Genomic DNA, 27,179 nt, shown 5'->3' with positions numbered 1-27,179 from the left:
CGCGCCGGACCGGCAGAGTGCCTTACACCCCTATTTAAAGCTATATAATGTATCAGCCAGCACAACTGATCTGGGGAGGGAATTCCACAACTTCACAGCTCGCAAAGTAAAAAATCCTTTCCGAATATTTAAACGAAACCTCCCTTCTTCTAAACGGAGTCGGTGCCCTCGTGTCCATTGGAAGGACCTACTGGTAAATAGAGCATTAGAGAGGTTATTATATGATCCCCTTATATATTTATACATAGTTATCATGTCACCTCTTAAGCGCCTCTTCTCCAGTGTAAACAGACCCAACTTGGCCAGTCTTTCTTCATAATTGAGACTTTCCATACCCTTTAACACTTTAGTTGCCCTTCTCTGGACCCTCTCTAATTCAATAATGTCCCATTTGAGCACTGGAGACCAAAACTGAACAGCATATTCTAGATGGGGCCTTACCAGCGCTCTGTAAAGGGGAAGAATAACACCCTCCTCCCGTGAATCTATACCCCTTTTAATACAGCTCAAAACCTTGTTTGCCCTAGCAGCTGCTGCCTGTAATTGCTTGCTACAGCCAAGTTTATTATCTACAAGGACTCCAAGGTCCTTCTCCATTATGGATTTACCTAGTGCAGTCCCATTAAGGGTATACGGGGCTTGCATATTTTTACATCCCAGGTGCATGACCTTACATTTATCCACATTAAATCTCATCTGCCATTTAGCTGCCCAGATTGCCAGTTGGTCAAGATCCTGCTGCAAGGATGCCACATTCTGGATAGAATTGACTGGGCTGCAGAGTTTTGTGTCATCTGCAAACACTGATACATTGCTTATAATACCCTCCCCTAAGTCATTTATGAACAAGTTAAACAAAAGTGGACCCAGTACAGAACCCTGAGGGACCCCACTGAGAACCTTATTCCAAGGAGAGAATGTACCATTAACAACCACCCTCTGTCCCCGATCCTGTAGCCAGTTTTCTATCCATGTGCAAACGACTTCACTATGAGTTTAGAAAGCAGTCGTTTGTGGGGAACGGTATCAAATGCTTTGGCAAAATCCAAATAGATTAATTCATCTGGCCCAGGTGCCTTGTTCACATTTATCTTGTGTAACCCTTTAAGCACCATATCCTGTGTCAACCACTGCATAGTTGGAGCTGAGGCAACAGTGCAGCTATTGGGTGGAACTTGGCACTCTGGCTCCTCTACTGTATACACAGAAGAAAAGAACTGGTTAAGCACATCTGCCTTTTCTGTATCCGCTGTAACCATATTGTTACTATAACTCAATGGGGCCACACCCTCAACCTGCATCTTTTTACTATTAATATACTTAAAAAACTTTTTGGGGTTAGTCTTGGCCTCTGCCACAATGCGCTCCTCATTTTCTATCTTAGCCTTCCGGATTGCTGTTTTACAACACTTGTTATAGTGTTTACATTCATTAAACGCAGCTACTGTCCCCTCTGACTTATATTTCTTAAAAGTTTTCCTTTTTTTTCCCTATTAACTTTTTTATCTCCCTATTCCAAAGGGAGAGGTACTTTGGGGCAGGTAGCGCTACCTGGGGAACCAAAAGAGCTCTGGGGAAAGAACTTTGCCGGGACTGAACTGGGAAAGGGTATTTCCTCCAGGAATGTGGAACTGAATCCTCAGAGAGACTGAGCCAGTAGGGGCTATAACCATCCAGGTTTCCAAAGCAGGGTTTAATACTGTTGTTATAATTATTTTACCTTTACACTCAGTTATATAAAGCTGATATTGGCTGCAAACTGTGTGTAATTATTTCCTAGTGGAAATACACTTGAGGTATGCACCTCAGTGTACAGTAGTACCTCACAGATAAAATTGAGGAATATTGGCCTAGAACATAATATTTGTAATTGGATAGAGAACTGGCTGAAGGATAGTTTACAAAGAGTGGTGGTAAATGGAACATTTTCTAATTGGACCAGTGTTGTTAGTGGAGTACCACAGGGGTCAGTCCTCGGTCCTTTACTTTTTAACTTGTTTATTAATGACCTGGGGTTGGGCATAGAAAGTACTGTTTCTATTTTGCCGAGGACACTAAATTGTGCAAAACTATAAGTTCCATGCAGGATGCTGCTTTGCAGAGCGATTAGACAAAATTGGAAAGTTGGGAAGCAAATTGGAAAATGAGGTTCAATTTGGACAACTGCAAAGGTATGCACTTTGGTAGAAATAATATGAACGCAAGCTCTCTACTAAATGGTAGTTTGTTGGGGGTGTCCTTAATGGAGAAGGATCTGGGTTTTTTTGTAGATACTAAGTTGTCTAATTCCAGGCAGTGTCATTCTGTGGCTACTAAAGCAAATAAAGTGCTGTCTTGTATAAAAAGACCTTCTTTATAGGTCCCTGGTAAGGTCTCACCTTGAGTATGCAGTGCAGTTTTGGGCTCCAGTCCTCAAAAAGGATATTAATGAGCTGGAGAGAGTGCAGAGACGTGCAACTAAACTGGTAAAGGGGATGGAAGGTTTAAGCTATGATGTTAGACTGTTGAGGTTGGGGTTGTTTTCTCTGGAAAAAAGGTGCTTGCGAGGGGACATGATTACTTTGTACAAGTACATTAGAGGGGATTATAGGCAGATAGGGGATGTTCTTTTTTCCCATAAAAATGATCAATGCATCAGAGGCCACCCCTTTAGATTAGAGGAACAGAGTTTTCATTTGAAGCAGCGTAGGTGTTTTTTTTTATGGTGAGAGCAGTGAGGTTGTGGAATGCCCTTCCTAGTGATGTTGTAATGGCAGATTCTGTTACTACCTTTAAGAGGGGCTTGGATGGGTTCTTGAACAAGCTTGACCAAGGCTATTGTGATACTAGTTTGTGCATATAAGTGTATAGATAGGTAATTATAGGACTGTTTGTGCTGGGTTTACTTGGAAAGGTTGAACTTGATTGACTCTGGTCTTTTTTCAACCCTATGTAACTATGTAATATGTTTCATTACACCTTATACAACCATTCTGGAATTGTGGTTGGAGATAAATTTTTTGTTGATAACATTAAGAAATACTGACTCAGTACAGTGACGTGGTTACCCAGAAACTAGCTAAATTGCTGTAGTTTACAAGGAACAGATATTTAAAGGGTAGCCATAGCACTAAATATATGTATATATAGCACTTTATATGTAAAGATGCATTCAGGAATAAGAACATTAAATCTAGGAAGAGGAGTGAATATCTGTAAATGGACTGAATCTTGTGTTTAATCATCTGCAAAGACAACTAAGTGAATTTTAAACAAGGCTGACTGACAGGCCAAAAAGACTTTTTAGTAAAGGAGACCTCTATGCATATGAGCTTTCCATATTGTTTTGAAGGACTGTTCCGTGTATTTAATTGTCAGGAATGGTAAGTAAAAGAATTTGTAGTTGAGGAAAGAATAGTGTAAAAGGGTATGGTAGAGAACTTACAACTGGGAGAATAATTAATGTCATCAAGTTAACATTGATCTCACTGATAAAGTAAGTAAGGACAAAAGTATCAGGACAGGGTTATCATACACCAGATATAGAAGGTTACAAGAGAATGATGGGGCGGTTTGAACTATTAGCTCTTTTTGGAGAGAAAAGCAGCAGAGAAGTGTTGTGTCAGGACAACAGGTAAATGACCAGGATTGGGGTTGATGTCACCAGTACCAGTTTCAAGAAATTAGGGTTCCATTGTCTAACCCAGTTCTTTCAAGAGTAATTCTGTAAGGGTACCCACCCGCGGTCCAAGTGCGCGTATGTCCACGGCGCGCTGACATTCTGACGCCACAGGATTCGGCGCATGTGCGGTGGGTATTTAAAGACACCAAACACCTCCTCCTGTGCTAAGTTGTCTGCAGCCTTGCCTGTGAAACTAAGCCTGCTTGATATTTAATTGCGATTGTCCGTTGCCGACCCTTCGCCTGTCTGATTCCGTTTTTGCTCTTCGCCGCCTGCCCAAGATCTTTTGCCTGTTCCTGACTACGACTCCGCCTGCTGCCTGCCCAAGACCTTTCGCCTGTTCCCGACTATGACTCTGTCTGCTGCCTGCCCAAGACCTTTGCCTGTTCCCGACTACGAGCCTGCCTTATGTTTACGGCCTCCCTGCCTTTACTCCTAACCCTCTCCTGTACCCATTTTCAGGAGTACGGGTAGTGGAAGCTGTAGGGGAGAGCCATTCCTCCACAAAATATTCTCCGCTACGGTTTCGTTACAAATTCCCTACGTTCTCATTCAACTGTAACAGCTTACTTATAATAAAACCTATCTTGGAGCATAGCCAACCTAAACATTGCTGCTGTTTTATTTGTCAAAACGTCTTAACTTCACTGCCAGTAAGGTAAACTCTTCCCATTAATCACTTGTCACCTGATTCTTTTCTATTGAACTGTTAAAATCTACAATATCTGCACACCAAATGGTTGTAACTGGGTTCAATTGCATTTCTCCACTTTGATTTGAACTTTATAACTTAACAGAAACTACGGATTAAATTAGTTGTGGGTAATACTGAAAATCTGACCTGTTCATAGACCATAAGGGAGAACATAAACATCCAGGGCTAAAGGCTGCAAGCTAGCAATCAGTCTTTTATATCCTGTCCTTTACCTCCATTAAGTGAATGGGTCCCTTTTAATATTTTTTTTCTTAAGTTTTTATATTGCATTTTAACTTTTACAACAACATTAAGGGAACAGTCCCTTTAAGACAGACGAAGAGAGAGAAAGTCAAGGGAGGTAGGGGAAAGAGAGAAAAGGGAAGGGAAAGATGCGAGAGGGGGTGAGCTGGGGGGGAATGCAAAATCGGAGGGTTACATGTGCACTTTATCCTTTATCAGCATGATATCCTTTCACTGACTGTTCAGATTTCCCTTTTAATATTTAATAATAATTTTATTTTTTATTTAAGAGCCAAGCTAACTGTAGAGTGCAGCTCTAGGTACTATTTTCATGCTGATTCAGTCCTTTGTATACAAATGAATAACATCTGAAAAAAGGATAAAAGAATGACAGACCCACCTTTCCTCTGTTGACCCCAAGTTTTCAATTTCATTTGTAACCTCTGCTATCTCTTCTTTCAGTCGCTAAAGATGTAAGGAAGACATTTTTATTTATGCAAGCATTATAACAGTAATACAGTTACAAAAGTAACACGAGCATAGAGGTATATTAAAACAATGATACAGGTATGGGATCCCTTATCCAGAAACCCGTTATCCAGAAAGCTCTGAATTACGGAAAGCCCGTCTCCCATTGACTCCCATTGATTTTAATCCAATAATTCAGAATTTTAAAACTGATTTCCTTTTTCTCTGTAATAACAAAACAGAACTTTGTAATTGATCCCAACTAAGATATACAGTAAATAATCATTATTGGATACAAAACAATCCTATTGGGGTTAATTAATGTTTTATTGATTTTTTAGTAGACTTAAGGTATGGAGATCCAAATTATGGAAAGACCCCTTATCCAGAATACCCTTGGTCCCGAGCATTCTGGATAATGGGTCCTATACCTGTACCTATAGCATGCAAAATCCCAAGACTGAGAAACAAAATGTATGTAGTAAACGAACATCCAGTCTTTGATCAACTAATCAGTGGCAGTGAATGTTACAATAAAATTAAATTAAATATGCTGCTTCAAAGTAAAAAGATTGAGCCAATTGACCACTATTTTCAGCAGGGTAGTTTCGATCACATTCACCCTCACTAACTGGTTTAAAACACATGACACACATTATGATACAATATATACATGTTCTTCAAGTGCCGAGTCAGCTTTAGCACTTCCCAATATTTTGTCACCCAGTCTGTGTCTACTGGGCATACTGGAAACTCTACAGCTGAGACCTCCAACTAAATTATGCTACCTGCAATTGCTATATTATGCCAAAAAGGCATTATTACTACATTGGAAAGCTACAGGACCACCCTCGCTGAAATTTTGGAAAAAGCTTATAAACGACTCCTTACCAAAGCAGAAACTGGTATATCAAGCTCGCAGATGCCCGGACAAATTCAAGGCCATATTGGGATCATGGCTTAAGGCAGGGGTCGGGAACCTGTTTGGCTGAGAGAGCCATAAACACCACATATTTTAAAATGTGATTCCGTGAGAGCCATACAATATGTTTGGCCGCGGATGCTGCTGTAGGGTGGGTCCCATGGATGCTGGATGCGATGCAGAGGAGGGTGTGGCCTGCGCTCAGCCTATAGAAGATGTGTTCTAAGGCTTAGAACACTTCTTTTATCCGCTGAGCGCAGGGGCAAGGTAGGCTGGGTCCCAAGGATGCTGGATGCGGAGGATGGCGTGGCCTGCGCTCGGTGAATAGAAGACGTGTTCTAAGGCTTAGAACACGTCTTCTATCTGCCGAACGCAGGGGCAAGGTAGGGTGGGTGCCAAGGATGGCGGATGCGATGCGGAGGAGGGCATGGCCTGCGCTCAGCGGATAGAAGACGTGTTCTAAGGTTTAGAACATGTCTTCTATCCGCTGAGCGCAGGCCACGCCCTCCTCTGCATCGCATCCAGCATCTTTGGGACCCACCCTACCTTGCCCCGCAGCATCCGCGCCCAAACATATTGTATGGCTCTCATGGAATTACATTTTAAAATATGTGGTGTTTATGGCTCTCTCAGCCAAAAAGGTTTTTTATTAAAGATTTGTCAGCGAGCCAGATGCAGCCATCAAAAGAGCCACATCTGGCTTGCAAGCCATAGGTTCCCTTCCCCTGGCTTAAGGCAAACACACCACCATAACTGATTAAGTCAGTGAAAGGATATTGTGTTGTTAAGGGAATAGTACAAATGTAATCCTCTGACTTTGCATCTCCCCCCCAGCTCATGCTTTTCCTTTCCTTTCTTTCTCTTCCTCTTCTTTTCTTCTCTCTACTCCCCTTGACCCTCTCTTCTTGTTTGTCTTTAAAGGGACTGTTCCCTCAATGTTTAAAATTTAAAAATTCAAAATAAAATCTTTTAATATACATGTTCTTCCAAAGTTGCGCTCTTGTGTAAGTGTACACCATGAAATGTGGAGTGCAGGAAATTTTGTATACAACTCATTTTTCTTAAATGTCTTAAAAGTGCACACAAAAGACCTTTCTGTTTTTTTTCTGTAGCAATGGAAAATCAGGCAATTACTTACAGCCACCAGACCTGCATTGCATGGACATAGAAGTACATAAAAGTGGGAGTACACTCCCAAAACACCTTTGCCTTAAAATGAGCACAACACATTGCATTTTTGTTGTTGTTCTGATCTCACTACCACTCTCCCCCTAAACAAGGCAAATTGTGTAAAGAAAGATAATAGTTGCAGTTGTTCTAAAACTGAAGCAGTCGTGAGCATATTGAAGCCATTTATTAAATACTTGCATCTAAACATGCTTTTTGCACTTCTATATAGTTGCATTCCCCCCGACCAATGTGTCCACCCAGCCTCCTGCTCCAGATCATGCACAGGTGCATACTGAGGCAAGAAAACCCTGGAGCTACTGCCATTTTCAAGCTGGCATTAATTTTAGGTTTCCAACTGAATTTTTAGCTTTATTGCAACTCCATCTGATTCACTTGAAATGCAAGGATAACTGCACGTTTTGATGCATCAGATCAAGCTCATCCTTACAGCTACAATTATACTGGAATTATGGGGGAAAATGCTTCAGTCTCAGTAACAGACAACTTGCATCAGAAATTGCACTTTCATAGGTAAATACCCCTAATGAATTGTGTATAAACAAACTCCTCTCTTCCTTAGGGTGGCCATACACCCTCGCTTGGCAAGCGGATCTTCTCCCGGTATCCCCCACCTATGGGTGGGTGATATCAGGTGAATCCAGGCTAATTCGGTCGTTTGGTCCTGGGGCCAAATGATCAAATTAGAATGACGGGTATAGGAGAAGTAGGATTGGGGACCACATAAATGAGCCGATGTGGTCCCCGATCTGACAAAATTTTTAAACCTGCCCAATCAATATCTGGTCGATTTCAGGCCAGATATCGGTTGGGCAGGCCCATCGTTGGTGCCCCTTCAGGGGCCGATTAGCTTTCGAATTGGTCTAAGGGACCAACATTGCCACCTTTGTAGATTGTAAGATCTTTTGGGCAGGGCTCTCTTCACCTCTTGTATCGGTTATTATTTGCTTTATATGTTACTCTGTATGTCCAATGTATGTAACCCACCTATTGTACAGCGCTGTGGCTGCGGCGCTTTATATAAATGTTAATAATAATAATAATAATAAGCTGTAGCCCTTTGTAATTAGGAGCAGATCTTTATACAGAGGGCTAATCTGTTGACAATCAGCTTGTCTTATGGAAAGCTGTTAATTGGCAGAACCGGTAGCTCAAAAGCTAAAGTAACTTCATTTTCATGTTTAGAGCCAAAAAAGATAGATCTTTCTAAATTTTAGAAAAGGCAAAAAGTATGTTCAGCACAAACAGATTGAGCTTATGCTGAAACATGTTTTAACCAAAACTCTCTAAGGCAGTGCTGTCCAACTTCTACGGTGCCGAGGGCCGGAATTTCTCTAGCATACATAGTGGAGGGCCGCTAATGGAAGCCAGTTTTTACCACTCCCCTTTTTGAAACCACACCCACTTCAAACCACACCTATTTTATCACAATGGTGGTAGCACAGCAAAATCCCAAATGCTTGGTCCTTACTGTGGGGATATCAACCATCATTCATATGTGAAAGAATTATGTCATATTAAGATATACCCTAAAATTCCATATGCCTCCTCCTCCCCTGTGGATAGCAGAGCAACCCCCAGTACATAATTACACACCTTTGGGACCATTTAATGGCTATTTCCAACTGCTAACAAACTCCCACAACAAACCCCTGCCAGGTTCACCTCCCACAAGCAGCATCGGGCAGGCAGAGTATGGCCCACACAGGCAGCACTGCCTGTCCTATGCTGTCTGTGTGTGCCATACTCTGCCTGCCCTACCCTGCCTGTGTGTGCCATACTCTGCCTGAACAATGCAGGTATTAAAAGGTGTGAACAACACAGGGGATTACATGTTTAAACAATACAGAGGGATTACAGCCTGAATCTGAGGTGAGAACCATGCAGGGGGGCAGTTAATCACAGTACTGATACCATTTAAAGCTTACTCAAAGGTAAGCCATCAAAGCAGCCAGACAGGTGGGGGGCCACACAGAGGGGGGTCGCGGGCCGCCAGTTGGACAGCACTGCTCTAAGGTATATTCTCGGAAAGGGTTTGAGACTCAGACTTGATGACTTTCCCAAGGTAACTAAATTCTAGAAGACATCTCTCTGTGTTACCATAGCTTTAAAAATGAGAAAGAACTCATTGTTATTACTATCACTATAACCACTTTCCTAAGCCTGGAACAAACAGGACTGCCTGTGCGTAATTTGTTATGAACATCAACTGACATGTAATGTATTTTATGTATGTATTCAGAAACAAGCTGTAGTGATATTTTCATAAAATAAAAATAAAGTTGAAAAAAAAAAAATGAAAGAGAAAACCATCCTTATACATGAATACAAAAGCAAGTTCTATGGTACAAATGTGATGCCCCTTAAGATTCAAGTGCACTAAGATCAGTCACCTGGATGTCAGCAAGCAATTCCTGCTTTCTGCGCTGAATGTTTTTCAATTCTTGCTGCTCCTCTGGGGTGAGATCACTGGAAACTGCAGAGAGAACAAATACAGAACTTACACACAACATACCATCAGCCAAGTGCATACATGTGCAACTATACCACAACAACGGTAATATTTTTGGCAGCAATAAATACCTAACTTCTTTTTCAGGTTTGCATAAGGACAATGTAATACCAAATAAAGTCATTTTATAAAGGTCACGTTAGCCCGATTTGATTTTTTTTGCTTATGGCTTCTGAATTTCTTTTGTACTGCAGCCCTATAGAGATACTCCAAAAATGGTACCCTGACTGCTCAAACTGCATGCCAGCGTTGGTTGCCCAGCAAGTGTACTGAGCATTGCCCAGAACATTACTCTGTAATAAGATGTCCAGAGCAGAAGGTTGAGCTCCAAAGTGGAAAGGTAATTGATGTAACTAAGTAACAAAGCACAAAGTGTACAGCTACAGGGCTAGAAAGAAGAGGGCATGTGTCTAGGGCGGCAGGGGGTGCTAGGCATGTACCTCATCTACCTACCCTTTGTTTAGTGAATTTACTTGCCTACCGCTAGTTCTGCTCATTTACTTGCTTACCCTAGTGCTGCTAGGAAATAAACAATTTTTGCATTACCACTCCTGCACATCAAACATGTCCCACCTTGTCAAGCCAATTTTCCCCTTCCTGCTTGTGACCTCACTGTGGTGCGGTCTGTGGCTGTGCAGTTGTGAGGTAGACAACAGGTATACTGTATAAGAGGCTTCTGTATAAGAAGACACTTACGATTGACTTGCTCATCAAAGTGGAGACTTTACATATTAGAGGTTTAAATTTTGTATATTTCTCTTTTTCTCTTCCCTAAATTGGGCGACACAAGGCACCATGGGGATGTAGATCCTGCAGCTGGAGAAAGGACACTAAGGCTAATGCCAGATGTGGCGTTTGGCGTATATATTTTCGGCAAGCAAAAAATTGCTTGCCAAAAATAGCGCCATACGTCTCCTACCTGTGCCTGCACCCAAATGAATGAAATACGCTTGGGTGCAGGCACATGTAGCCAATATCCGCCAAAAAACATGAGACTTCATATCTTGGCGGATATCGGCTACATGTACCTGCACCTGAGCGTTTTTCATTCATTCGTGTGCAGACACAGGTAGGAGGCGTATGGAGCTATTTCCGGCAAGCGATTTTTGGCTTGCCGAAAATATACACCAAACGCCACATCTGGCATAAGCCTGAAAGGTTGAAAGTGACTTCTCCTCTTGCCGAGGGCTACAATCCTCTGCCTGCCTTCTTCAATCTTTAGTTTCTTGGGAGCGTATGGCCAAGGCCTACGGGTCAAGACCATGTCACCATTGGGGACCAAGAATCCATTCCAGTGTCCCCCCAGCCTGGACACAACCGTTCTCCTCATCTACCCATCCATTGCCTTCCCGCTCCCCTAATAGCTGACTTTCAGGGGTTGGGCACACCTTCAGGCTAAGGTGGATTTGTCCTGAGAGGGCTTGGAAAGTCTGATGTGGGGCCAAGAGCCATTCCAGTACTCTGTACTGGTATCTGCTAAGCTGGATGCTGGATGAAGGATAGCTGCCTTGAAGTAGTAGATGTGGGCTGTGACAGGGTCTGTGTTGTCACAGGACCTCTGGGGAGGAGAACACCGAATGGCGTTGCAGAGATGCCAGCAGGTCAAAATGGCACCGGAGGAAGTTGCATCACGCGGGAGAGCAGAGCAGGAGAAAGTTTTGTGAGACAGCTGGAGGGCAAGATCACCGGCGCAGACCTCTGGAGAGCGTGAGCCGGGGGACCACCAGACAGGGGAGCTTTAGTCTGCAGCCTCTGGCGGCCGCCTGCGGTACTTGGGAGGTGTGGTCGCGACATGTCATAGATCAGTGGGTTCGTCAACTTATATCACAGGGCTACCTGATCGAATTTCTCTAGGCATAGACTCTACCAGAAGAGGACCTTCCTCGCCCCAGAGAAGTTCACATGTCTCAATCTAGGTCTCTTTCCTACAGTCAATGGAAAAGATTCCATTGCATTCGTCAACAGGGCCTACATGCGCGCCAACAATTAATTTGTGGAACTTTGGGAAAATGTTGTTGGGGGAAGGGAGACGGGGAGAGCCACCAAAATAGGGTAATTCCTGAAAAAATAGGGGGGGTTGACCAGTCTGTCCAGTCGCAAAGATCTTTAAACCTAAGCCCCTGAACAGCACCACCCCAGAGACAGGGTTAGGAATTCCAGATTTTAAATTGGCCACAGGTTTATTATAAAAAAACAGTGCAAAATTTCAAAACAAATAAGCTATAGGTTCAATACTATATTTTAGCTGAATATTAATCTTCCCTTTGAGAATGCTTGCCATGTCAAATTGATGCCTGCCATGACAGCTTACTTCAATGGCAGGCAAAACAACCCGTCTCCCTGGACCCCATGCCCAAGGAGACTACTAACCAGCATCAGCAGCCTTGTGCTTTTTACTTAGAAGATACACCCCAAGCCCCTGACAAGCATTTCTACCCCAAAGCTGTGAAGAGAACACTGAATCTTTGGGAGGGGGTTGATCCCACAGTGACCTTGAGGAATGGGGGGTTGGTTAACTCCTAGCATGGCCCTCTCCCACCTTTTCTTTACTTCCACCTGACTCTTTGTATCTTGCTCTCAGTTAAAGTAGCCACAATTCGGAAATGTACAATTTACCATTTTTTCTTTTCTGTACACGTTTATAAAATGAAAAATTCTCAATAAAAAACTGTTGAAACAAAAAGTAGCCACAATTCACTATGGACATGTCTGCCTTCCTACCCATAGAATCAACCTAAAATTTGGCTGCTCCTCCCTGTCAAGGCAACTTCCCCTAAAGCTGTGCTGCAAATCAGAGCTCCATTCTATAGAGCACCTGCACAGACTCTTGACTCACAATGTGTTCTGTTAATATGACCTTTGTCTTAGCAAAAAATATTTGACTTGGCCATTGAAGGACATTGAATAACCTTTTGTTCCTGAGCCACTCCAGTGTTATGTTGATCTTGTGTTTGGAATCACTGACCTGCTGAACTTTTGCCCAAACATCTAGTTGTAACATTAAGAAGTTTGTCAAAATCCAGCAACATTTGAACAGTGATTTTACAGCCGCCATAACTATACCCAGCCTGTAAGTTCTGTGTCTTCAAGGGTACAGACAATGGGCCCACCCAGATCAATCAGGCAGTGCCCAAGCCTCTGAAAGGATGGACTAGTGTGCTAGTAAATTAATTAAACAGATTTCAAATGAATAAATAATAATGTAGATTAGTAGGGAAAAAAGACTGCCACAGACTTGATTGGTCAGTTATTTCTATTGCTTAAACACTAGGTCAAGGATAAAAAGAGTGCTTAGTGCTAACAAAGACACAAATATCACAACCCAGCTAGAAAGATGGCACCTTAGATTAAAGAATTTGCTATTTCTATGGGCTGATTCACTTAAATGGGCTCCAGCGTCCTGATGGGCCAGTGCCATTTTGTCATTTATGAAAACAGGCTGGGTGTGGGGCCCTAGTAGCCAGTAACTACTTGTCGGGGGCATTGGAACAACAAGAAGGGTTAAAGCTATAAGAAGCCTTCCACCAATCAGCTGCTGGTGGGAGGCATTTTAGAGACCTTGCCTCTGTGCACTAGCTGCCAGAGCAAACATGTTTTGTGTGTTGGAATGAGGTGTTGTGGGAAGCTTATTTCTGTTAGTCAGTGAGTTCTAGCTATCAGTTAGTATTTGCTTTTGGCTTGTCTGACTTTCATTTGTGTTGATCCCTAGGTACCTCATTGTCCCATCTGACCATTCCTCCGCACTGGTGTTCTCAGTGAAAGTGCTAACTCCCTGTTGCGAGTTATAGTTCTGCATCCAGCTATACTCGCAGCCAAGAAGCTGGGGCTGGTTAATATAATTCCTGGCACTGTTTAGAGTTATAGCTCTGCATCCAGCTATACTAACAAGTAAGGAGCTAGGACTGGTTAATATAATTCCTGGCACTGTTGTGGGAATAAGTTGTTCTAATAAGCACCTTAAGACTCTAGCACAGCGGTTCTCAACCTGTGGGTCGGGACCCTTTTGGGGGTTGAACGACCCTTTCACAGGGGTCGCCTAAGACCATCGGAAAACACATTTTATGGTTGGGGATCACCACAACATGAGGAACTGTATTAAAGGGTTGCGGCATTAGGAAGGTTGAGAACCACTGCTCTAGGGTCCCACATTCTATACTGAAATAACAGGCTTAAAGGAGAAGGAAAGTCAAAATCTATTAAGCACACTATTAAATAGTACTACTATTGCTGTGTAAAAACGCTATATTCCTGGCTTGCCTAATGAAAGATTTACAGAGATACACATACTAGAACCTACATACTTGTTTCAGTAAACGGCGCCACCATCTTGTCCAGCATGTCTGTATGGGCTGAAAAGCACAAGCCAGCCCCCCCTCCAATCCCCGCTCCTGCCACAAAGCCTCCGCCGCTCCCCACTCCTGCCACAAACCCTCTGCCGCTCCCCACTCCTGCCACAAACCCTCTGCCGCTCCCCACTCCTGCCACAAAGCTTCCGCTGCTCCCCACTCCTGCCACAAACCCCCCTGCTCCCCGCTCATGCCACAAAGCCTCCACCGCTCCCCACTCCTGCCACAAAGCCTCTGCCACTCCCCACTCCTGCCACAAAGCCTCCGCCGCTCCCCACTCCTGCCACAAATCCCCCGCTCCCCGCTCCTGCCACAAACCCTCTGCCGCTCCCCACACCTGCCCCCCCAAATAGGTATGTGTTACTAGTAGCAAGCAAATGCAATAAGAGAAACTGCGCCACTGGAGAAGGAGATGGGTGGACAGGTATAAAGCTTTGTGCGCACCACGTTAGTGATGAAAGTATTTAGAAGAAAGCAAAAACAAACTAGCTATCCACCCAACTTCTTAGCGTTCACACAAGCAAGAATGATTACCGCTCCCCCCACCTGCATGTCACAGAGTTCTCCGTCGGCTGCGTCGCCATGGCAACCAGACGCTCCTGCTGTGTGCGCATGTGCCGCCTACAGTAACAAGTCGCCAAGTCTGGGAAGGAGCGATGCATTATGGGAATCTTCTCTACACTGCTCAGCGTTTTTATTTCCTGTTTGGCTTCTGATCTTCTGAACAGGTGAAATATGGGGAGACTTAAGGGCACTATTGAGACAACTGAAGGTATGCCTGCAGCTTGAGATTAACTCTTTATTAGCCTTTCCTTCTCCTTTAACCACTGGAATTCAGCACTTAGTGTCTCTGACCCTAACAGTAATAGAAATATGGCACCCCTGTGAAAATAAAGGTTTAACTGTCCATGCCACTCGATCATGTTTATCTTCCAGTATATATTCCTACATATTAAAAACTACATTTTGTAGCTGTTTTAAACAACAAGCAAATAGCAAGAGGCAAGCAATTGGGAATGACATGCCAATATTTCTGGGAGACTCCTTTCAGTCCAATTTCCACTGCTAAGAATCAAACAAAACACTCTTCTGCAACTGCTTTATAAAGAGACTGCATAAAGTTTGGGGTCTTGTCTTGTGCAACACTTGGCACATAAGCATGCAATCTGGCTACAAAAGAGGTGCATATTAATATAACTGATATAAAGTATTTAGGATTCTTTGCAGGGTTGTATATACAAGGTAAGAGATAACTAACACACAGTCAGGCCAAGGCAGCAGACAATGAGGGTCCCACCCGCTAGCCAACACATGTCCAACAAGATAAGGGCAGCAGAAAAAAAACTGAAGTGCAAAGGCGTCAGATGGGTATAATGTCATTACTCATACACACGTGTAGGGCCACGCACTGCCGTTACCAGAGAAGGCTGAATTTAGAGGTCCACTGACTACACAAAGTAGATTTTTTTTTTTACATTTAAAGAACCAGGTTAAGGGCCAAACATTTAATTGTTACAGTGGCTTGCAAAAGTATTCGGCCCCCTTGAACTTTTCCACATTTTGTCACATTACAGCCACAAACATGAATCAATTTTATTGGAATTTCACGTGAAAGATCAATACAAAGTGGTGTACACGTGAGAAGTGGAACGAACATCATACATGATTCCAAACATTTTTTACAAATAAATAACTGCAAAGTGGGGTGTGCGTAATTATTCAGCCCCCTGAGTCAATACTTTGTAGAACCACCTTTTGCTGCAATTACAGCTGCCAGTCTTTTAGGGTATGTCTCTACCAGCTTTGCACATCTAGAGACTGAAATCCTTGCCCATTCTTCTTTGCAAAACAGCTCTAGCTCAGTCAGATTAGATGGACAGCGTTTGTGAACAGCAGTTTTCAGATCTTGCCACAGATTCTCGATTGGATTTAGATCTGGACTTTGACTGGGCCATTCTAACACATGGATATGTTTTGTTTTAAACCATTCCATTGTTGCCCTGGCTTATGTTTATCCCTGACCTGTCTGGCGTGTTCTTTGGACTTCATGGTGTTGTTGCTCCCAATATTCTCTTAGACAACCTCTGAGGCCATCACAGAGCAGCTGTATTTGTACTGACATTAGATTACACACAGGTGCACTCTAATTAGTCATTAGCACTCATCAGGCAATGTCTATGGGCAACTGACCGCACTCAGACCAAAGGGGGCTGAATAATTACGCACACCCCACTTTGCAGTTATTTATTTGTAAAAAAATGTTTGGAATCATGTATGATTTTCGTTCCACTTCTCACGTGTACACCACTTTGTATTGGTCTTTCACATGGAATTCCAATAAAATTGATTCATGTTTGTGGCTGTAATGTGACAAAATGTGGAAAAATTCAAGGGGGCCGAATACTTTTGCAAGCCACTGTATATGGAATGATAAAAAATGGCAACAGATTAAAAAAATAGCAGCATGTTATCATTTATTGTACGTCTGTGCCATGTAGAGTACATAGCATTATTAGAATCCTTTCTAAACACTGTAGACAAAATCTACACTCTATTCAATACAGGACAATACCTTTCTGGCCCTTCCTGCTGTTCCCTGGCATTGCTTGCTCTAGATAAGTTTATTATCACCCACACACCCCCAGATCCTTCTCCATCAAGGCTTTGCCTTACTTAGTCCCATTAAGGGTATAAGTGGCTGCATCAAGGGCAGATTTATCAAAATGTGAGTTCAGCGCTTAATTCATAAAAACTCACCCATGTTCTATTCATTCCTATGGGATTTTTTGAAGTGTATTTATGAAATGGTGAGTTTTTACCTGGAAAACACTGATACTTACAGTGCCCTCCTCGTTAATGAACAAATTAAATAAATGTGGACCTAATACAGAACCCTGGACCACCCCACCGTGAACCCTACATCAAGAAGAGAATGTACCATTGGCCTCTGTACATGATACTTTATCCATCTACAAACAACATTACCAAGACCTGCAGACCTTAGTTTAGAAAGCAGTCATTTATGCATAAACCACAATGCATCGCACTGCAACGTTACTTTCCTTATTGACATCCCGTGTGCAAAGAATTGTGGGATTTGAAAGATGCAGGCTGAGGACAGTCGACTACTGTTACGTATTATTTGAGTCTCAAAGTAGTCAGCCAGATAAGCAGGAGAACAGGGGACCAGGCTTAGGTAACTGTTCCAAACCATATCATTACATTAAACATCATGAAAAGTTGCTTAAAATACATTCCTATTACACAGTCCTTTACCATGTAAAGCTGGTAATGAAGTCAACTTCAAAAAGTAAACATTTAATTCAGGCCACTCAGCATATGGCACAGCAGACTCCTGACCATATCTCCCAACTGTATGTATGTATGTAGGTATATCTTTATTTATAAAGTGCTACTTATGTATGCAGCGCTGTACAGTAGAATACATTAATACAAACAGGGGTTATTAAGAAAATAATAGATAAATACATAGTATAACAATAAATACAAATAAATACAAGATACAGCAATAAGTTAAGAGTCAAAGACACAAGAGAGCTGCCCCGTAGAGCTTACAATCTAGATGGGAGAATAACTTACAGACACAAATAGGCAAATATAAGTGCTGTAGGTCACAATGGGTGTCATTACAATATAAGTGCTAGTTCCCAGAGCAGGTGCTGGGTGAGTGCTCCAAAAGGTAGTCTTTAAGTTTAGTTTAAAAAAGACCGAGGGAGGATTCTCTGCAGAAGAAATCAGGGAGGGCATTCCAAATGTAAGGGGCTGCAAGGCAGAATGGTTTAAGGCGGGAGACAGCAGTAGTAGTGGGGGATGCAACCAAACGGTTGCTCTGCGAGGAACGAAGGAGTCGGCCAGGAACGTACGGAGACACGAGAGAGGAGATGTAGTGAGGAACAGATGAATGGAGGGCTTTGAAGGTTAAGAGAAGAAATTTGTAAGATATTCTTTGTTTAATAGGAAGCCACGATAAGGACTTTAGCAGGGGAAGGGCCTAAACTCTCCTGGATGAGAGGATGAGAATTCTGGCAGCAGTATTTAATATAGACTGTAGGGGGGAAAGATGGGAGTTAGGGAGGCCAGTTAGTAGCAGGTTACAATAGTCAAGCTGGGATAGGATGAGAGCATGCATGTGCAGCCTAGCTGTTGCAGTAGAAAGAAAGGGACGGATTTTAGCAATATTGCGTAAGAAAAAGTGACAGGTTTTGACAGTGGTGTTAATATGGTCAGAGAAGGAGAGGCAGGAGTCAAAGACCACCCCCAAACAATACAGGGAATCGACAGGGTCGATGAGTGTGCCATCAATAGAGATAATAAAGGGGGGGTGGGGGGTAGGACCAGGCTTAGGTGGAAAGATCTTTAGTTTAGTTTTTGTTAGGTTTAGTTTGAGGTGGCGTTGGTTCATCCAATTGAAGATGGCCAGGAGGCAGTTAGAGATTTGAGTCTCAGTTTTATTTAATGAAGGGGTCGACAAATAAATTTGGATATCATCAACATACAGATGATATTTAAAGCCAAATGAACGGATAAGATCTCTCATGGACAGCGTGTAGAGGGAGAACAACAATGGTCCAAGTACAGAGCCTTGGGGTACCCCCACATTAAGAGGAACTGGAGATGAGGTTTTGTTAGCATAGGAGACAGTGAATGAACAGTTAGAGAGGTAAGAAGAGATCCAGGATGCAGCCTGACTACAGAGACCAATCAAATGCAGAATTTGCATCAGGAGGGAGTGGTCGATGGTATCAAACGCAGCCGATAGATCAAGGAGGATTAGTATAGAAAAGTGACCTTTAGCTTTGGCAACCTGAAGATCATTTGTAACTCTGCACAAGGCCATCTCAGTAAAGTGCGCAGGCCGAAAACCAGATTGCAGCGGGTCTAATAAATTATGTCACGGGACAGACCCTCTTTTGACAGCTCAACCCGCAGTCCCGGATTCTTACTGAAAAGTGCCTCTTTTCTCTTTGATCTCCTGCACTGAAGCTAAAAAAGATACATATTTAATTAAAAAGTAGCTTTTGGCAGAGAGCCCAGAAAGTTAACAAGCGTCACTGCACTTAGAAACATTGTTTTTCACATTTAATTAAATAAGTCGGCTTTTGGCAGAAAGCCCAGAAAGTTAACAAGCTTCAGCTGCACTTAGAAATATTGTTTTTCACATTTAATTAAAACGTAGCTTTTGGCAGAGAGCCCAGAAATCTTAAAGGAGAAGGAAAGGCTAATAAAGAGTTCATCTAAAGCTGCAGAGCTACAGTTGTCTCAATAGTGCCCTTAAGTCTCCCCATATTTCACCTGTTCAGATGATCAGAAGCCAAACAGGAAGAAAAAATGCTGAGCTGTGTAAAGAAAGTTCCCACAATGCCTCACTCCTGCACCGAGACCAAGTGTACATGCTTAGTTAGTTAGCCTATGAGTCAGCTTCCTGCTGATTGGCTTAGATCCACATTTCTAAGGGGAGGAGTGAGTTCTTAGCATTCTTGAGGGAGGGGGGAGCAGGAGAGGGGAGAAAGCAGAGAGATGTGTGTCTCTGGCACATGAATTACAAACACAAGAAATCTTTTGACAGAGAAGTCAGTGCAGCATTTCTGTGAGTGCTTATGGCTGTATTTACATAGACCTTTCTGATAAAGCTTACTTAGTTTTTACCTTTCTTTCTCCTTTAACAAGCTTCACCTGCACTTAAAAACATTGTTTTCACATTTAATTAAATAAGTGGGCTTTTGGCAGAGAGCCCAGAAAGTTAAAAAGCCACACCTGCACTTAGATACAATTGTAACTAATAAGCTAAACAGGTCACTTGGGGGAACTGAAACTTGCAGCTTAAACAAACTATAATAACACATAAAACAAGACCCCAAAACCCCCAGAAATGTGTTCAAACTTTAAATAACCTGCCAAATTTAGTCAAATGGGAGTGGTATTTAGGGGGTGTGGCTGAAAAAAGGGGGGAGGTATGCCTGACAGCCATCCAGGGGTATAAAAATGGAAGAAGCTGACCCCACGAAAGGGGGTCGGGTTCCTGTCTGATAAACAGTTTAATTATATGTTTATGGGAAAGGAGAAATAATCAGCTGTAGCTCTCAAACTGAAACTAGGCTAGCAAGTTGCAAATAGACCAACTTGTGTGAGAGCTTTCACAGAAAAAAAAACACAAATTGCTCATAATGGCACATGCCCCACAGTATGCACTCATGCACAGAACAGTATATTTCTACATCCCCGAAGATATCTACTTCTAAACCCATTTTCAGGGTGATTTATCCAAGGAGACAAACAAGCACCAGTATCTTACCAAAATTATATTCAAGCTAAGCCGTCTTAGATCATAATAATGTTTATAGAAACACTGGGGTAACAGTCACCCTGCTATAGTTCCAGGGGTACCCAGGGCACAAATAAGCACAAATCCCAAATCTTTCCCTAACTGGGCCTCAGGCTGGACGCCCTTAGCTCATAACAAGGTTACAGATATATAGAAACACCCTTCTATAATTACAGGGGTACCCAGGCACAAATAAGCACTCACCTTAAATCTCACCCAAACTGGCCTGCACACTGGGCCCCCCTCATAACAAGGTTACAGATATATAGAAACATTGGGGTAACAGTCACTCTGCTATAGTTCTAGGTGCTCAACATAAGCCCTAAAACCAAATCTCACCCAATATCCACCAGTCCCACTGGTGCCCCTTAGTTTATAAGAAACTGGTGTAATAGTCACTTAACAAACACTCAGCACATTTTACTATAAGTGGCCATCAATCCAGCCGGCCCATAGCTATTAGTTAAAATCGCCCATATGCTGGCAAATTTAGGCAACTGATTCGACTCCTTCAGACCAAGTCAGCAGCTTATTTGCTTGCATATGGACCCTTCCCGACTTCCTCCCCTTCTAGCCTAAAACTGGGCAGGTTTTTAGCGCCCATGCAATCCTTTCCCAGCATTGGCCTCCATTATGATCCAGTCGTTGGCCTGAGGTCGAAACAGTTGGATAAACCCAATATGATGCTGCACATTGGCAGCCAAAGATCTGCTCATTTGCCAACCTCATCAGACAAGCAGTCCTTCAGGTGTATGGCCACATAACTTAAGAGCAGCCTGGATAAGCAGCAGTTGTACTACATCTCACTACACACGCTGCCAGCTGAATTTATTCAGGGCCACATGTGACTTGCATGCACTGATGGACAGTGTCAAATCAAAATTATTGTCCATCTTTATTATTTATTTAAGGTTAAGTGCAGATGAGTGGCAGCCAGAGACAGTGCAAGTGGAATGCAAGCAGACAGTTAAAGGAACAGTAACACCAAAAAATGAAAGAGTTTCCAAGTAATAAAAATATAATGCACTGTTGCCCTGCACTGGTAAAACTGGTGTGTTTGCTACAGTAACACTACTATAATTTATATAATAAGCTGCTGTGTAGCCCCGGGGGCAGCCATTCAAGCTGGAAAAAAGGAGAAAAGACACAGGTTACATAGCAGATAACAGATAAGTTCTGTAGAATACAATAGTGTTTTATCTGTTATCTGCTATGTGCCTGTGCCTTTTCTCCTTTGAATGGCTGCCTCCATGGCTACATAGCAGCTTATTTATATAAATTATAGTAGACTCTGATGTAAACACACAACTTTTACTAGTGCAGGGCAGCAGCACATTATATTTTAGTTACTTTTATACACTTTCATTTTTTAGTGTTACTGTTCCTTTAAGTGACACTGACTATGTGGTTATCAGCAACCCCCCCCCCCCCACACACACACACAAACACACACACACACTTCTTAAATTCCAGCAATGCACGTGCACAGCCTCAGCACCTCCCCCCTTTCAATTCTTCTCATAGCTCTTACACTAATGCACAGTGACATTGTGAGCAGCTCAGCAACCACAAACTGCACCCCTCCCCCCAAAAAGTCCTTTTTTCTTTAGAAATAATATTATGAGGGAATGAGCAGCTCAGTAACTGTCTGGTTCACATAGCTGTGCCCCCCTCCCCAACTTTCCCTGCCTGGCAAGCTGAGGGCTCATTTAGCCCTCAACTTATCTCAGGGAGTATTGACAGCTGCTGCATCCCCCCTGCCCCCCAACTCCATGGCTATCTCTTCTCTATTTCCTGCCCACTACCTTATCTGCCTCAAATTCGTAAGCAAATAAAATATATATTCACAAGATTTTTCACAGCCAATCTGATATACTTTCATTATCAACCTCCCCCGCCACTCACCATCTGTAACCAACACCATGGCAATTCCCAGTTGGCTTAGCAGGTACCGAAGTGCTTATAGTGAAGGCTCCAGAGGCAGGTTGTCCTTATTGTGGTAAAATAGCCGGATTTGTTATGGTTGTTAGAATCCGAGAAACATAGCCCAGCAGTAGGTGAGCACAGTCGTGATGTGAGTTAATCTTCCAGTTTCCGGAAGGGAGGGTGAGAAACAGACGAATTGTCACACCCTTTTCCTGACACACACAGGCACAAACCACAGAGAGACAAGCGTGCACACAGCGAGAGAATGAGGCAACACCACAGACATGTATTAACAGATACCATGGCTATAGGCCAAATAGCTTGAAAATGAAACATATACTGTAGATATACTCAGGTTTGGCCTCTGTTATCTGGAATGCTTGGGACTTGGTGTTTTCTGAAAAGGGATCTTTCTGTAATTTGGATCTCGACACTTTTAATCTGCTAAAATTCATTTAAACATGAAATAAACCCAGTAGGATTGTTTTGTTACCAATACAGATTTATGCAGCTTAGTTACCATCAAGTACAGGGTACTGTTTTATTGTTACAGAGAAACAGGAAAACAAGCAATTATTTTCTTAAAATTAACTCTACGGGAGATGGCCTACCAACAATTTGGAGCTTTTAGGGTAACGGGTTTCTGCTTTTAGGGATGCCATTACTGCACTGATAATTTGCCAGTGGTTTTGTCTTGTAGAATAACACCCCCTCCCACAAATATTGTACCTCAGTATCCCAGTTTGTGAACCAAACATTGGGTGACAGGGGTAGAGAAGTGTACAGTCCTAATTAGCTTGATCATTACTCCTAGGTTTCGGGCAGGCAGATCAGATAATATATATAGTGAAGTAATAATACAGTATAGGCTAAATTAACAAGCCACTAGACCAAAACAAATCTTTTTCCACCAAGGCACCTAGTGAGCCACCCTACTCACGATATGCAGGCCAATTATATAGCTTATAAATAATGCAACAGCTCAAATAAAACTCCTGTGCCCCATCAGATGTCACATGTATGCAGGGAATAGATCCAATGCTACAACAGGCAGTTGTACATGAAATACATATAAATATCAATGCAAGGGGTCCACAGAACAGTCAACAAGTGACATCTGATTGGCGGTTGGTGGCTCCACCCCCTTTTTCTAACCTGGAACTGCAATTGCCCAGTGACTAACTGTGCAAAGTTTAGGGACCCTAGGATTAATAGTTAAAGAACGGCAGCAGTTAAAATTTATACCAATAAAAGTCAATAGGTGAATAGTGATTGGTGGTTGGTGGGTGTTCCCACTTTTTCTAACCTAGAGTCGAAGTCAGCCAGTGACAAACAGTGGGCACCCTGGCATAAATAGTGTGAGAATGACAGCATTTTAAATTAAAACAATAAAATTCAATGGATGAAATCTGATTGGCTGTTAGTGGCTCAACCCACTTTTCCTATTTTTGAACTGCAGTCCCCCAGTGACCAACTTTGCAAATTTTGGGGACTCAGGCATAAAAATTGTGAGACTGGCAGCATTTTACACTTCACCATTGAAAGTAAATAGGTGAAATGTGATTGGCTGCCCACTTTTTTCTAACTTTGAATGGCAAATACCCAGTGACTAACTCTGGAAACTTTAACAACCCTGGAATTAATATTTAAATAATGGCATCAGTTTAAATATAAACCAATGAAATCTAATGGGTGGAAATGGATTTGCTGTTGGTGGCTCCTCCCACTTGTTCTAACCCTGAATATGTAGTCATCCAGTGACTGACTATGCAAAGTTTGGGAACCCTGACATAAATAGTGTCAGAAAAGCAGCATTTTAAATTGAAACAAAAAAAAAATTTCAATAGGTGAGGTCTAATCGGCTGTTGGTGGCTCCACCCACTTTTTAAAACCAAAAAAATGCAGTCCCCTAGTGGGCCTGATGTTAATACTGTGAGAATGGCAGCAGGTTGAATTTCCCCATTGAAAATAAATTGTTAAAATGGCTCCACCCACTTTTTCTAACTCTGAGCCTCAGTTACCAGGTGACTAGCTCTGCAAAGTTTGGAGACATTAGTATTAATATTTAAAGAATGGCCGCAGTTTAAATTTAAACAAATGAAGTCTATAGGTGAAATCTGACCGTTTTCTAACCTTGAGTACAAAGTCACGCAGTGACTGTGAAAAGTTTGCGAACCCTGGCATCAAACCAATAAAATTCAATAGGTGAAATCTGATTGGCTGTTGGTGGCCCTGCCCACTTTTTCAAAACTAAAACTGCAGTCCTCTAGTGACCAACTGTGAAAGGTTTGGGGACCCTGGTGTTAATACTGTGAGAATAGCAGCAGGTTGAATTTCCCCATTTAGAGTCAATAGGTAAAATCTGATTGGCTGTTGGTGGCTCCACCCACTTTTTCTAACCCTGAACCGCAGTTACCTGGTGCCTTACTGGGAGCCCCGGTGTTATTACTGTGAGAATGGCAGCAGGTTGGATTTCCACCAAGTCGATAGGTAAATTGGCTGTTCACAGCTCCGCCCACTTTTGGGCATCCAGCAATCATCATATTTTCATTCAGGCTGACCCCATGACTTTGTGATTCAAGTTTGAGGAGTGTAGCCTCAAAGCTGTAAGATTGGCAGCAGTTTCAATCTCCCCATTAAAGTCAAAGGGTGAAATTTGATTGGCTGGTGGCCCCTCCCACTTTGGGGGTCATCCAACAAATGTCGCTGTTTCATTTGGGGTGACCCCATTATGATGTTATTCAAGTTTGGGGGGTGTAGCTTCAAAGCTGTAAGTGCGGCAGCAGCAGTTTGAAAATCTTCCCTGGAATGGAAAAATTGGGGTGTTCAGAGCGGCGCCACAAAAAGACGGGGGGCCGGATCGCTTAGAAAAGCACAAGCAACCTGCTCCGCTATAGGGCGAAGAAGTGTGGGGGGTTTGGGTGTTGTACCCCTAAAAGTGTAGGAGGAATAGCGTTTAGGAAGAATAAGCCAAAGTCGAAGAACAGTATGTTGGGGTTTTCAACCCAACACAATAATGGGAGTGGATGAATAGCACCATTGGATGAAAGTGCCCTATTAGAAATTTAATGGATGAGTTGTGGGGGCCTACCAATAAGATCTTTGTCTTGGACCCACTGGTACCTTAAAGGAACAGTACCACTAAAAAATGAAAGTGTATAAAAGTATTTACAATATAATGCACTGTTGCCCTGCACTGGTGCAACTGATATGTTTGCCTCAGACAAACTACTATAGTTTATATAAACAAAGCTGCTGTGTAGCTGTGTGCTACAGGAGAAAAGGCACAGGTTACAGATAACAGATAAAACCCCATTCTATTCTACAGAACTTATCATTTATGCAACCTGTGCCTTTTCTCCTTTCTTCCAGCTTGAATGGCTGCCCCCATGCTACACAGCAGCTTATTTATATAAACTTATTTTATATACTATAGTGTTTCTGTAGCAAACACACCAGTTGTACCAGTGCAAGGCAGCAGTTCATTATATTTTAATTACTTTAAAACAATTTTAGTTTTTTGGTGTTACTGTTTCCTTGTGGCCCAATATGGCAGAGTAGATTAATTATGTTGGGTTGAAAAACCCAACATACTGTTCTTCGACTTCAGCTTACTCTTACGCTTTTTCTACTTCTTCCGCTTCTTCTTCTTCTTCTTAGCGCCCCCCAATTTCTAAACGCTACTCCTCCTACAGGTTTAGGGGTACAACACTCAAACTCTCCACACTTCTTCGCCCTATAGCGGAGCAGGCTGCTTGTGCTTTTCTAAGCGATCCTGCCCTTCTTTTTGTGGCGCCACTCTGAACACCCCAATTTTCCCATTGACTTTGACAGGGAAGATTTTCAAACTGCTGCCACACTTACAGCTTTGAAGCTACACCCCCCAAACGTGAATAACATAATAATGGGGTCACCCTGAATGAAATAGTGACATTTGTTGGATGACCCCAAAATGGGAGGGGCCAACAACAGCCAATCAAATTTCACCCTATGACTTTTATGGGGAAATTGAAACTGTGAACAGCCAATCAGATTTGACCTATTGATTTGGCAGAAATTCGACCTGCTGCCATTCTCACAGTAATAAAACTGGGGTCCCCAAACTTTGCAGGGTTATGCACCAGGTAACTGCGGTTCAAGGCCAGAAAAAGTGGGCGGAGCCATCAACAGCCAATCAGAGTTTACCTATTGACTTTTAATGGGGAAATCCAACCTGCTGCCATTCTCACAGTATTAACAAAAGGGTCCCCAAACTTTTCACAGTTGGTCACTGGCGGACTGCAGTTTTAGTTTTAAAAAAGTGGGCGAAGCCACCAACAGCCAATCAGATTTCAACTATTAAATTTTATTGGTTTGATGTCAGGGTTCCCAAACTTTGCATAGTCAGTCACTGGGTGACTTCATACTTAAAGTTAGAAAAAGTGGGCGGGGCCACCCATATTTCTTTCATTGTTTTCAGTGGGGAAATTTTAACTGCTGCCATTCTCACATGTTTAATGTCAGGTCCCCAAACTTTGCACAGTTTGTCACTGTGACTATGTTCCTGTTTAGAAAAGTGGTTGGGGGGCAAAAACAGCCAATCAGATTTCACCTATAGGCTTCATATGTTTAAATTTAAACTGCTGCCATTTTTTTAAATATTAATACTAAGGTACCCAAACTGCAGAGCTAGTCACCAGGTACCAGGTCACCAGGTTCAGAGTTAAAAAAAACAGGTGGAGCCACCAACAGCCAATCAGATTTCACCTACAGTGGCTTGCAAAAGTATTCGGCCCCCTTGAACTTTTCCACATTTTGTCACATTACAGCCACAAACAAGAATCAATTTTATTGGAATTCCACGTGAAAGACCAATACAAATTGGTGTACACGTGAG

At 42.6% G+C, this 27,179-nt stretch overlaps 1 protein-coding gene across 2 annotated transcripts in view; it reads right to left on the bottom strand.

Moving 5' to 3' along the window:
* cyth2 (cytohesin 2) overlaps window positions 1–22,526 on the bottom strand; it is a 51,146-nt gene extending 28,620 nt beyond the window's left edge. Inside the window, exons 1-3 of one of the 2 annotated variants that reach the window (XM_012971663.3) lie at window positions 22,283–22,526; window positions 9,570–9,652; window positions 4,999–5,063 (exon numbers count right to left, since the gene is read on the bottom strand). In XM_012971663.3, coding sequence (XP_012827117.1) covers window positions 4,999–5,063; window positions 9,570–9,652; window positions 22,283–22,301 — 167 coding nt within the window. In that variant the 5' untranslated portion in view covers window positions 22,302–22,526. The remainder of the gene's footprint in view (window positions 1–4,998; window positions 5,064–9,569; window positions 9,653–22,282) is intronic. The other variant, NM_001005039.1, reaches the window with a different exon arrangement.
* Window positions 22,527–27,179: the final 4,653 nt, after the last annotated feature.

Source organism: Xenopus tropicalis, chromosome 10, assembly GCF_000004195.4.
Source record: "Xenopus tropicalis strain Nigerian chromosome 10, UCB_Xtro_10.0, whole genome shotgun sequence".
Classification (NCBI taxonomy): domain Eukaryota; kingdom Metazoa; phylum Chordata; class Amphibia; order Anura; family Pipidae; genus Xenopus; species Xenopus tropicalis.
This window is presented reverse-complemented; position numbering and strand designations above follow the sequence as displayed.